General features: G+C 38.0%; 1 protein-coding gene across 2 annotated transcripts in view; it reads left to right on the top strand.

Annotated features, from left to right (window-relative positions):
- The window catches only part of LOC136876466 (uncharacterized), a 468,653-nt gene that overhangs the window by 422,203 nt on the left and 32,761 nt on the right, over nt 1–13,689 (top strand). The window contains exons 22-23 of one of the 2 annotated variants that reach the window (XR_011018471.1): nt 3,077–3,385; nt 6,953–7,039. Coding sequence is in view for 1 of the 2 variants with exons in the window: in XM_068228445.1 (XP_068084546.1) it covers nt 3,077–3,385; nt 6,953–7,197 (554 nt within the window). In the remaining variant the exon portion in view is untranslated. Of the gene's footprint in view, nt 1–3,076; nt 3,386–6,952; nt 7,198–13,689 lie in introns of both variants that reach the window. The other variant, XM_068228445.1, reaches the window with a different exon arrangement.

Here is a 13,689-nt window from a genome sequence, read left to right as displayed (position 1 = left end):
ACACTTCTAAAGAGCCAGCAGGCAGGAAAGGTGAAACCTTAAGAGTTCTTCTGAGAAGAGTTCATCATTCTTTCTATGTTCCGACTAACTAATGAAGTCTTCCTTGAGTTCCTGATAAACATACACAACAGGAAATTAAACAATACACATCTTACAAGGAGATAAAAACAGGGAAAGTTATACATATTAAAAATAACCTTAACCACAGATCTTGCAGTGCGAAAATATTCGTCTTGAATGATTCCTGAATACAAAACACACGCACACACATTTCTGAAGTGAAACCTTAAGAGTTCTTCTGAGAACCTTAAGAGTTCTTCTGAGATTCTCAGAAGAACTCTTAAGGTTTCACTTTACTTTTTCCTGCCTGCTGGCTCTTCAGAAATGTGTGTGCGTGTGTTTTGTATTCAGGAATCATTCAAGACGAATATTTTCGCACTGCAAGATGTGTGGTTAAGGTTATTTTTAATATGTATAACTTTCCCTGTTTTTATCTCCTTGTAAGATGTGTATTGTTTAATTTCCTGTTGTGTATGTTTATCAGGAACTCAAGGAAGACTTCATTAATTAGTCGGAACATAGAAAGAATAATGAACTCTTCTCAGAAGAACTCTTAAGGTTTCACCTTACTTTTTCCTGCCTGCTGGCTCTTTAGAAGTGTGTGCGCGTGCGTTTTGTATTCAGGAATCATTCAAGGCAAATATTTTCGCACTGCAAGTTGTGTGGTTAAGTTTTTTTTTTAATATGTATAACTTTTGCTTTCTCAACGATGCATGTGTTTCTACATTCGTCCCTGTTTTTATCTCCTCGTAAGATGTGTATTATTTAATGTAACACCTTGTGTAAAAAATTGGGTTAAATGAAGGAGTTATATCATGTTCAAGATCATGCTTTCACGTCTCTGCACAATATTTAAAATGAAATTTACCGTTGGTCTTTATAGCTATTGTTGAGAGTGAAGGAGAATTTCCTGTTGTGTATGTTTATCAGGAACTCAAGAGAGACTTCATTAGTTAGTCGGAACATAGAAAAAATGATGAACTCTTCTCAGAAGAACTCTTAAAGTTTCACTTTACTTTGTCCTGCCTGCTGGCTCTTCAGAAATGTGTGCGCATGTGTTTTATATTCAGGAATCATTCAAGAAGAATATTTTCGCACTGCAAGATGTGTGGTTAAGGTTAATTTTAATATGTATAACTTTTGCTTTCTCAACGATTCATTTGTTTCTATATTCGTCCCTGTTTTTATCTCCTTGTAAGATGTGTATTGTTTAATGTAACGCCTTGTGTAATATAAATGCCTACATGCTGGCCTATTTCCCACATTTTGGCTGATGATGACGCCAAACAGCGTCGAAACTAGTTCCAAGTGCAAATACATGTTATAAATAAACTATAACATTTTTGTATTGAAAAGGTGGACCCTTTTAAGTTTTCCTATCTTCCATAACCCACATTCACGTATCATTGAATCTACTTGAAAACCCCACTTTGAAAGCAATGTCAAAGACATTAGTTCATTATTAAGCCATATTGCTATTCACAGCATACTAAAAGTACACTAAATCCAAATTATTCAGGCAAAGAAAAAATAGAACCATTGAAGGTTAGAACACTTAAATCACAACCATATAAAAAATATAAATAATGTGAAAGAAATTGAAAATAAAAATTCACCTGTTCAACAGCACTGGCTCACAACACAGAGCAGGCACCATTCAATCTTAATAAGTCCTACCCCCAGGATCAGGAATCTATATATTAACTTTCATAGCAGAATTACATTTCTTATCAAAATACACAGCACAAGGAACATGAAGAATGGTAGAGCCATTAAAGATTCGGCCTTGTGCTAAGTAACATCATTCCTTCAGAATTGTTGGTAAATATAACATCTGAAGATGGCCATAAAGAGATGCTACATATCTGGCCTCGTACTTTGTTAACACTCTCGTGCATGCCAGTAAACACACTTTTTTTGGTGAACCGTTAAGAGTTACAAAGAAAATTAATTTGACCATTTTTACACCACTCGAGGAATTTCCTTCTGGTCATACAGAAGGATGGTTGACATGGAAAGCACTCAACAGACTGTGCTCAGGTGTTATAAAATGCAAATCTAACCTGTTGAAGTGGGGTTTTCAAGTAGATTCAATGGTACGTGAATGTGGGTTATGATAAACAACATCTGATATTCGTCGATGCAGACTGTACCCAGCAACATATACTGGTACTATGGAAAATCTTATGAATGCAACACCAGACTCTCTGAAAGCCGCTAATTTCAGGCCAGCAGCTATATAATTTTGTTCATCCACCATGTTTGCCATTCTTATTAAATTCCTCCCATCAGGATGGGACATCTGATAGGAGGTCTTGTATTATGGAGTCAACACACCAAAGCAGCTTCTTCTACTCCAAGCACTATGCTTGATACAAAGTCACCTATGCTGCCCAGATCTGGGCTTTTTTCTTTCTTTTCATTTATGTTTTGTTGTTGTAAATAAGATTTTTGTTTGTTTGTAAAATTTGTCTTTTATATATAGCCAATTTTAGTGCTTCTGACATGACAAATATATAATAACAGGAAAGTTAATTCTAAACCCAGTACTTATTCTCCTATTCTGATAAGATTAAGTTTTTCCATTATTTTGGTTTTTAACAGGTAAAACATGTGCCAAATTACAAGCATCCCAGGTGTACATTTTCCACAGACTCGCTTCACATTTTCTTTGACTGTGTGCTTCCTTTAAGAGAGAGTGTAATAGAAAGTAGTATATATGTTAAACCATGTGATGCTCTAATTGAGTGTGAAATTTAATACAGATACACAAAATCATTTAGACATGATAGTTCTACCAACATATTTTCTCATTTATTATTTTAGTTGTGACGATAAATTAGTAATGATAATTCAGCAGCAGTGGGCTTCATCATATACTGTATATCACTTTACATCCAGTACCATTCCTTGGAAAGCAACAATCAGTCATTGCTCAAAAGAAAATGGTTGTATCATGAATTTGTTTTATATTTACAGTATGAGTATTTATGTAATGTTTACTTATTTGTTTCAGGTGCAAGTGTTGCTCCTGGTGCTAGTGAAACACCTATCATACACAGGACAAATACAAGTATTGCTGTACAGTGGACTCCTCCTGTCAATTGTACATGGCTCAATGGCTACCTCTATGGCTATAGATATGAACTTGTGTCAAAAGCTGCCAGCAGTCATATTTTACTGACTGGAAGTACATCTGATACACGCTTCAACTTCACAAATCTCCTACCTCATACTCTGTATGAAGTGCGGATATTTGTGGTGACATCTGCTGGCTCTAGTACAAGCTATAAACTTGTCATCCCTGCTGCAACTAGTGCTTCTGGTAAGATCTAAAAACTTATTTCTTTACTTGTCTTTAATAGTGTGGAAGTTGGGATTCTTGGCCCTCCCTTACACTTAACTGAGTTACAGTAAAAAAAAAAAAAAAAAAAAAAAAAAAAAAGGAACTTACAATACCAGTACCTATAAGAAAAACAACATTTGAAAAATAATACAAATCATATACTACATTAGAACATTTGTAAACTAATTATGGTGTCAGATCAAAATCTAATTCCCTCCATGGGAACTTAGAATTTCCATTTTAATTATGGTGTATCAATATTCAATACTCAAACTTCTAGGGATGACAGAAGAGACAAAAAACAGATTTTTAAAATTAAGTAACCATAAATCAGAAATTAAAAGTTGAAGTGCATTTTGAATTGATTGATTATTACATTTTTTCATCATCATCATCTGCCAATCAAATATTAGGCCAGGTGTCCTGTTACGGTCTCAATCAGGGGCGTATTCTCCTTGAATGCAAGGCATTCATTGCATGCGTTATGGTAACACAAAGAACTGTCTGATGTAGGATTTTAGGTTGTTTCAAGTCAAATATTAACAATTTCATCTCTCAGAAGTTCAAAAGGTCCGCGCAACTGTACTAATTCCGTTGCTTGACTACATTTGGTGCTGGTGTAGTCTCGCCATCTACTCCACTCTAGGAAGAAAAAGACAGCAAATGGAGGAGTTAAGGATGTAAGGCATTCAATCTTAAAATTGCATTCGGCGGCAGACGTAGTTCTGAAACCCTCCAAACGATGTCGCTGCAATTGAAACTTGGTCAGAATTTGTCACCTCATACCCGTGCTACCCTCTGCCATCTGTTAGCAACTTGGAGAAAGTCGGCAAGTTTACAGCGAACGGGACCCACAGATTACTCCCCCAGCGAGAACTCAACGTGACGAAACTGACCAGTGCCACGGGGGTGACTTACCTCCAGTGCTTGAGTTGTGGCTGTCTAGTGAGTTCATTCATTGTGTGTGCTGTTCCTGTGCTATTCGTCGTTTAGGTGTTTTATTATATTTTGCGCACATGTGGTATTAACGATGGATGAGTCTAAAATGGATATAATTGTAAATCAGTTTGAAAAGCCCTTTACTGACCGTTCATTTGATGAAAAGATTCAAATAGTTAAAGCCGGGAGACCTCTACCTTCCCTCGTAAATTTCTTCTTTGTAATCTGTTTACCCTCCAGGGTTGGCTTTAACCTCGGACTCAGCGAGGGATCCCACCTCTACCGCCTCAAGGGCAGTGTGCTGGAGCTTCAGACTCTGGGTCGGGGGATACAACTGGAGAGGATGACCAGTACCTCGCCCAGGCTGCCTCACCTGCTATGCTGAACAGGTGCCTCGCGGGGGATGGGAAGATTGGAAAGGATAGACAAGGAAGAGGGAAGGAAGCGGCCGTGGCCTGAAGTTAGGTACCATCCCGGCATTTGCCTGGAGGAGAAGTGGGAAACCACGAAAAACCACTTCGAGGATGGCTGAGGTGAGAATCGAACCCACCTCTACTCAGTTGACCTCCCGAGGCTGAGTGGACCCCATTCCAGCCCTCGTACCACTTTTCAAATTTCGTGGCAGAGCCGGGATTCGAACCCGGGCCTCCGGGGGTGGCAGCTAATCACACTAACCACTACACCACAGAGGCGGACCCTCGTAAATTTAAAAACAGAAAACAAGAATTGTGTATGCACGTTCTATCCAGAAACTTACAGTAAAACTGTCTGGCTCGAGTTCACCTACATGTAATTAGGGTGAGTAGAATTGAAATTTACTTAATACATTGTGTTAACTGCATGGTTACTAGTTGCATGCCTCAGTGGAGATTCCAGGATATGCCACTGGTCTCAATCCATCTTTTAGCTCGACGTCCAATAGATCATGTCCCCCCTTGATTGGTATCATACTATCTGTTTTGGAACTCGTTTCCTAGGCATTCTGTTGATGTGGTCTCATGAGTTTTTCTTGTAGGTTCCTATGTTAATTTAATACAGGTTCTAATTTTACTTCTTTCATAACAGCTTCATTCCTTTTTTGATCCCAACATGTATATCCTGCTGTGCATCTCAAAAAAAGGCAGGCAGGACATCCGATGAGAGTGGGCAGCATCTGCCATGTGAAGGAAACTGGTTGTTATTGTAATGAAGGATAGAGTTTTTTGAGGTGTGTGAGTTGCAGGGATGTTGGGGACAACCGCCTGCCCCCCTGCCTCAGTCTCCGGCCAAGGGAATTAACCGTTAAGATTAAAATCTCTGACCTGGCTGGGAATTGAACCTGGGGTCCTCTGAATCAAAGGGCACTGCACTGACCACCCAGTCAATGAGCTGGACAACGAAAGTATAGGACAGGGCTAAGACTGGGAAGGAAGAAATTGTGGCCTTAGTTACGGTACAACCTCAGCAGTTGCCGGGTGTGAAAATGGGAATCCATAGGACACTTTCTTTATGGTTGCCAACAATGGGGATCGATCCCACCATTTCGTGAATTCAGCCTAACAGCTATGCAACTTGCATGATGTATTACAGAGTACTGACTAAGAAGTCTCAATGTAATCTTTATAAACAGAAAGAAAATGGAACAACAATGAGAATGCTGGTACAGGTAAGGTAGGCGTAACTTATATACCGTAATAACGATGGTTCAAACTGAGCAGACAGCACTCAAAGTTTCGAGTGAGGATCTAAAAGAAAAAACACTACTGTGGTTCTAATTTTATCTACTTTTAGTTTCTTAGTGTCAATAGGCATGGTTCAAGCTGTCTGATAAGTATTCAGTGCGGAGACTGGTTGATCTTGAAAAAACACCACCAAGGTTATGCAGTTATAGAGAAACCATAAAATCTATTAGCAATGTTATAATGAGGCATACAAGACATGATAAGGAGTGAGGTGGTTTTCCATTACTTTCTTCACTGGGCCAGAAAATGCTGTTACAGCATGAGGCCCTGTGACTAGCACCTTTCATAACATTCAGACACACTAGTCATGTTCTGAATGTCATTACTCATAACCACCCATATCTCAGAATGTAAACTTCTTGGTAGAAAATCGCTTTCTGTCCATTACTGGAATTTCTGAAAGGGTTACATTCATAAACCCATGTCACTACATCCATTCTGTGAAAGCAGCTCTACATTATTTTTGCAAATATTTCCATTGATAGTGTTAGATGATTAACCCAGTTTATGGAGTAATTCTTTGTGATATTTACTATACTGCACAGAAGTCCAATGTTTTCCTACCTATAAGCTTGACAGGCATATCTGCTTCCCAGCCTCATCAGGAGAGCAGCTTCAATGCTCTGTGGGTGTTTTTTGTGGGTTTTTCCACACTGGCCTGTTATTGTGTTTATCCTGTTATGTGTTTCTTTCAAAGTTCTTGCCTTTCTATCCAGAGATTTAGTAACCATGAAATTTTATTCAGACCTTTTGCCCTCAGTTGAACAGTGTTGATATATTTAAAGAATCAAATACAGGTCTTCATGAAACATGAAAGATTTTCATGCTCTTGTTCTCTGGTTCAGGAAAGTTGTTTATTATGATATTATTATTATTTTTGTTGCAGCTCCTGGACAGGTCCAAAATCTTACAGTATACAAGAAAGGACGTCGTATGATTGGTGTTCGCTGGGCTGAACCTCTACACTCTGAAGGTCCTATTAAGTCATTTATAGTGAAACACAGAGCTAAAGGCAGGCCTTCTAACACAGAGATTGTAGAGGTAGTAAGACCAGATCATTGTACAGCTTGGCCAAAGCTGTATTGTCACACGATCAATCGACTTACCCCTGACTCTGAATATATTGTTTCAGTAAGTAGATAGTAATAAGTACAGAAGGGGAACAATTATTAGTCTGAAAGGAGAAATTAAAAAAAGCCTGAGCTTTGTTTTTTTGCCTACAGTTGCCTTACTAATTCATAATAAGAATTTCCTAATGAGACAACCTTAAAACGAAATTTGCAAAATAACACTTATTTTAAATATTGCATGTGAATGCATCCTTTGATTTGCTCTGTAGAAATCCATATAACCTCAGTTTACTGTAGTTTGGATACAAATACTGTAGTTCAAATTAGGCCAAATAAAATATAGCAGATTTAAATAAATATCACTAAAACACTCATCTAGCTCCATGGCTGAGTGGTCGGCATATTTCCCTTTAGCCCTTGGATCCCTGGGTTCAGTTCCTAGCCAGGTTATTGGATTTTAATCAAAAGTGAATTCCCTTAGTTCCGATACCAGTACTGAGTGTTTATCTAGTCCCCAACATTACTGGCATATCATGCAATACATATTGTATAATATTATCCTCCACCATACTAATACACACGTTTTTATTCATGGCAGATGTTGACCACCCTTGTTGGAGAGTCTGGATTACAAGGGCTGCACCAGGATAGCAACAACCACATGAAAATTACTACATAGAATACATAGACTGCAGTACAATAGAACCTCATTAATCCATCATCTTCAAGACTGTGGGCATGGTCAGATTTACCACAGGAGCAACAGTATTTACTGTAATAGTGTTTATACTAATAAAAGAACAATAAGTACACATAATACAGTAATAAACAGGCATAACACTTAAAAATTTAATAAAGTTGGAAAGTTGTTAGTACTTGTTTGTCTGGCAGATGACATCAGGGAATTTCTGCTATATCTCTCTGTTTCCTTATCAACAAAATGTCCATAGGCATGGAACAAGAATTCTGTTCAATGTACAGAAGAGCTAAATCAAAAGCCCACTTAATCTCACTGCATGGGATGCTTAATGAGGAGCTTTATAGTTTCCACCATCATAGTCTTCCTTTTTCAGTATTATTGTCAGCCAAAGTACAGGGTTATTACAAATTATTTGAGCGATTTCAAAGCTCTACAATAACTTATTGTCACAAGGCTTTGCACACACATAGAAAAACTCAAAATGTTTTTTTGACATTTACAAATGTTCAATATGTGCCCCTTTAGTGATTCTGCAGGCATCGATCCTATAATCAAGTTCATCCCACACTTGGCGCAGCAAGTCCCTATCAATGGATTTGAAAGCACGGTTGATGCGAGCTCGCAGTTCTGGCAGGTTTGTTGGGAGAGGAGGCGTAAACACTGAATCTTTACGTAACCTCACACAAAGAAATTGCTTGGGGTTAGGTCAGGAGAGCGTGGAGGCCATGACATGAATTGCTGATCATCAGCTCCACCATGACCAATCCATCGGTTTGGCAATCTCCTGTTTAAGAATTGACAAACATCACCATGGAAGTCTTCTTGTTTCACAGGTAGTCAAATAACTTTCTGGTTAGTCTGGTTTTGTCCATTCTTTACAAATGTCTGATAAATGATAATCTTCTCTTTTTCATGGTCTCTGAAATTTTCTCCACATTTTTGTAACTTCATTGTTGTTAGACTAACCAGAACCTATACTGTAACCAAGAAATATAAATAACAAATGCACATGGTGACTTGATAACCAATAAACACCCGCCATATTCACTTGCAAGCTACTGGATGTCAGCTTCATGCACCGGGACATGCAAACCATCCTCTTGGAAGATGAAGTCCGCGCTGTCCTCCAGTTACGGCATGAGTGTATTTTCCAGCATGTCCAGATGCACGTGTCTTTTAACGGATTTTTTGCGCAAGAAAAATGGGCCTTACACTTTAAACCATGAGACTGCACAAAACAAATTAACTTTCAGTGAATTTCGAATGTGCTGCATGATAGCGTGAGGATTCTCTACCCCCCAGATTCGCACATTGTGTCCGCTCACTGCACCATTAACAAAAAATGTTGCTTCATCACTGAAGACAAGTTTCATACTAAACTCATCCTCTTCTATACACTGTTGCAACCGCACCAAAAATTCAAGGCGTTTGACTTTGTCATCGGGAGTCAGGGCTTGTAGCAATTGTAAGCGGTAAGGTTTCTGCTTTAGTAGTTTCCGTAAGATTTTCCAAACGGTCAGCTGTTGTATGTTCAGCTCTCTGCTTGCTCTCTCCATCAACTTCTGGTAGCTGCGCGTGAAACTTGCCTGCACGTGATCAACTGTTTCTTCAGTCATTGCAGCCGACCTGTTGATTTCCCCTTACAGAGGCATCCTGAAACTTTAAACTACACATACCATTGCCGAATGGAGTTAGCAGTTGGTGGATCTTTGTGGTACTTTGTCCTGAAGTGTCGTTGCACTGTTATGACAGACTGATGTGAGTGCATTTGAAGCACAACAAATGCTTTCTCAGCTCCTGTCGCCATCTTTTCTCACTGTGCATTGCTCACTGCTGCTACACTCTCATGGCAGAAATATGAAGTGCGACTTCAGCAGACCAAAACGTTTTGAGTTTTTCTACATGACTGTTGAGTTTCGTGACCATATGTCAATTCATGGAGCTACATTGAATTTATGAAACCACTTCAAACATTTGTAATAACCTGTATATGCCAGCATTTTCAAGTGTTGATGCTTCATTTCTTCCCAATAATAATAATAATAATCAGAGAAACCGTAACAGCTGCAACTTCAAAGATGAAATTCATGGGAGAATTGTCTCAGTCATTTGAAATTAAGACAGGGTGATGGATTATCACCACTATTATTCAACTGTGTCCTGGAGAAGATAGTGAGAATTTGGAATTCTGAATTTGAAAATCAAGGGATAACCCTGATCTGCTTAGGAAGAAAATCAGTAGGAATCAAAGTCAACTGCTTAGCTTTTGCTGATGATTTTGCTGTACTTTCAGAAAACTTAGAGGAAGCAGCCATACAGATCAACCTTCTAGAAAAGATCAAAATTTGGAAGGGTTTCAAGACAGGACTTAGGATCTTGAAAGAGAAGACCAAGTTCATGATGAATTACAAACATGGACCACAATTCCTTGAAACAGAGATTGGGCAGATTCAGAGGGTTAAAAAGTTCAAATACTGTAGTGAAATCATACAAGAAAGGTGCTGTAGATGATCATATCTCAAAACTGGAGAGAGCTTATAGACTGACTAAAAACATTACAACAATAAATGCATCTCATGGGATGCCAAAATAAGCCATTACAACACTGTAGTAATAACAGAATGTCTGTATGCCAGCAAATGCCTCTCGATGTATTACAAATTGGAGAAGCTCAGGAGGAATAATAATAAGAATAATATGGAAAATCTTGGGCCCAATCCAGACTTAAACAGGCTGGAAACTCCAGAACAAATATGAAGTTACAAAAATGTGGAGAAAATTTCAGAGACCATGAAAAAGAGAAGATTAACATTTATCGGACATTTGTACAGAATGGACAAAACCAGACTCACCAGAAAGTTATTCGACTATCTGTGGAACAAGAAGACGACGACGATGGCCTGGATTAAGGAAGTTCATAAAGATTTAGAGAAGTCAAACATCCAGGAAGTTCAGATGTTAGACAGGAAAACATTTTGGATCATGATTCAAAATTTGGAAGGGTTTCAATTCGAAAGAACTGCAAAGACAGGAACAGTTGTTCCATATCACCGAACTTTTATTTCTTTAAAATATTTTCTTCATAAATTGGTTTCTTCTACCCTCCTTTCATTTGACATTACTTACAGTACAAAATGTTCATATCTGTGATCTGTGAACACTGATATTGTATACACTTAACAATGAAGGGTTGATTATTGACAAGCAGATAGAGGGCTACTGGGCTCTATGTGAACTTCATATAAATTTTGTTGCTGTAACATCTGATGTCTATTTATGCCTGTAATCCCAACTCAGATTTCCTTCCCTGAAGGTGCCACTGCTTCTTATTAAAGCTTTCTCTTTTTGAGTGAGATGGATAGTTGTATACAGTAACAGTGATTGGGTATTAGAAGTGGCAGGTACAAAAATTTATGGACAACAAAAAGTACTCAGGTTTGAGTGATATAGTTGGTAGGGAGGGGAAAGGGACACACACACATCAAAATTTAAAAACATGTAGCTACAAAATAGTAAGATTTTTTATGTTCTCTGAGCGAATTTCGACTGAGAGGTAAAAGTTCACAGTCCACCAACTTAGGTGCAATAATAATAGCTTTTATGAGATTTTGATTCACTACTATGCAATAAAACTTTCACCAATGGAAAAATAATTACACATGTACTGCAGTTAAACCTGTGAGTGCTACGCCAGCCTATATAAGGGTTGACGCAGCCGGTCCAGCGCTGCTACGCCTGTCTATAGACGGTGCACGAGAACTCAAAATAATATTGAACATAAGTGTAGGATTTTCCATTTCCATTTAGATTTATTAAGAACCAATATTTATAAACATTTTAAGCTAATAACCCCACTGATAAGTTAAAAATGGAGGCTTCTACAATTTTTTTTCATACGAATGAAAAAACTGAGCACTGAGGTACCAAACAGTCAACTGCTAACTCAGCACTTAAAAAGTGAAATAGAAGTACAGGGTGATTATAGAATTAATTATTTAAAATATTTGACTACACACTAACAAAGTAACAGACACTAGATAGAACTACACAGACAAATTGAATAAGTGAGACTGCCAGACTGATGAATCCACGTGGCAAGCGGGTAAATCATACCTCAGTGTCCATGACCATGGCAAAAATATACCTCTACTACCCTTCTTCACAACATGTGCTACATATTGCTGCACGAGTCTCCACTCCTTACTGTGGTGCTCTAAAAACCTGTTAGTCGCGACAAATGACATTTTGTTCATATTTCCACTAAATATTTTTCTTAATAATAAAGATATTAAAGGAAAGAATTAGTTGATGAGACAACAGGGTTTTCTCTTTTTTAAAAATAATTCCTAGTTTCAGGCAGCTAAAATGAAATAAAACTGTAATGTTTTATCCACAAAGTGAGAGGGAAACTGCCCCCCCGCCAATCACCGCCACTGATTGTATAATCACAGTAAAATGTTTGTACTTGTTTCATTATACTGTATGTCATGATATATTTTTACATTGTAATCACAGCTCGATTTTGGGATAGGCTAAATAGACTGCAGCATAATGGCACTCACCACAATGGGGCCTGGGGCCTGCACCACAAACAATAAATTAAATTTTAAACATTTGAAAATATTCACACGTTCAAAATTATTTTATCTTGAATATATGAATTCTGTAGTTGGTGCATTTCCTGTTTTTACCCACATAGCACCTCAAGATTATTGTCCTAATTTTAAACAAATCATCTTTAGTTTTTTAGGATTATATTTTATTTGTTACAAACTGAAGATGATTAATGGCCAAAAACTTAGCCATTCTTTAAAAATGAAATAGTGGCAAATTGATCACAAGTTGGGAGAGTATCAGGGTGGCTTCAGGAGAGGGCGCTCTTGTCAGGACCAAATCCTGAGTCTAAAAATGATAATCAAATCTTACAACGCGTGACCAAAGAATATCTTCATCTCTTTCATTGACTTTCAAAAAGCACACAATTCAGTAGATAGACACACATTGATGGACATTTTGAGAGAATATGGCATCGATCAAAAAACACTCAACTTACTTAGGTTAACACCAAAGTGAAATTTTGAGAAGAGATCAGCAAACCCTTCCAGATAAAAACAGGTCTGAGACAGAGTGACAGCTTATCACCAACACTGTTCAACATGGTTCTAGATAAGGTCATGAAAACACTGTGGAAACATAATAACTCAGGTGCTATAATGGGTAGTAAAAATAAACATGTCAAACCCAAGTGTTTGGCCTTTGCTGATGATTTGGCACTCTTCACTGAGACAGAACAGGAAGCAGTAACACAGATAAATGAACTACAGGTGGTAGCCAAGAAAACAGGTTTAAAAAACTCCTTCACAAAAACAGAGATGATGAGCACGGACAGGAATTATGTGAAGAGAACAATGAAAACAAAATATGGCGAAATGAAGGTGACAAAGCAGTTTAAATACCTGGGAGAGATAATCAGCAGCAATGGGGTGGATAAAGAGGCCATGGAAAATAGGAGACTTAAGTTGGAAAGGTTAAACACTGTCACCAAAGCCATTTACAACAAAAAGAATCTTTCCATTAATGCCAAACTAATAAGATATTATGATGCTGTGGTAAAACCAGTGATTCTGTATGGGGTGGTAACAGCAACACTAACGAACCTGGAAAAACTACTAAAGATTGAAAGGAGAATAGGCCTCTTAAGGAGGATTTACGGCCCAAGGGGGTAGAGGGAAACTACAGATTAGATCAAATAAGGATGTATACAAAAGAACAGAAGACCTGGAAACAACAATTAGGAAACGACGGCTGCTATTCTATGGACACATGGTCGGAATGGATCCAGCAAGGTTAAAT

Source organism: Anabrus simplex, chromosome 6, assembly GCF_040414725.1.
Source record: "Anabrus simplex isolate iqAnaSimp1 chromosome 6, ASM4041472v1, whole genome shotgun sequence".
NCBI classification, from domain to species: domain Eukaryota; kingdom Metazoa; phylum Arthropoda; class Insecta; order Orthoptera; family Tettigoniidae; genus Anabrus; species Anabrus simplex.
This window is presented reverse-complemented; position numbering and strand designations above follow the sequence as displayed.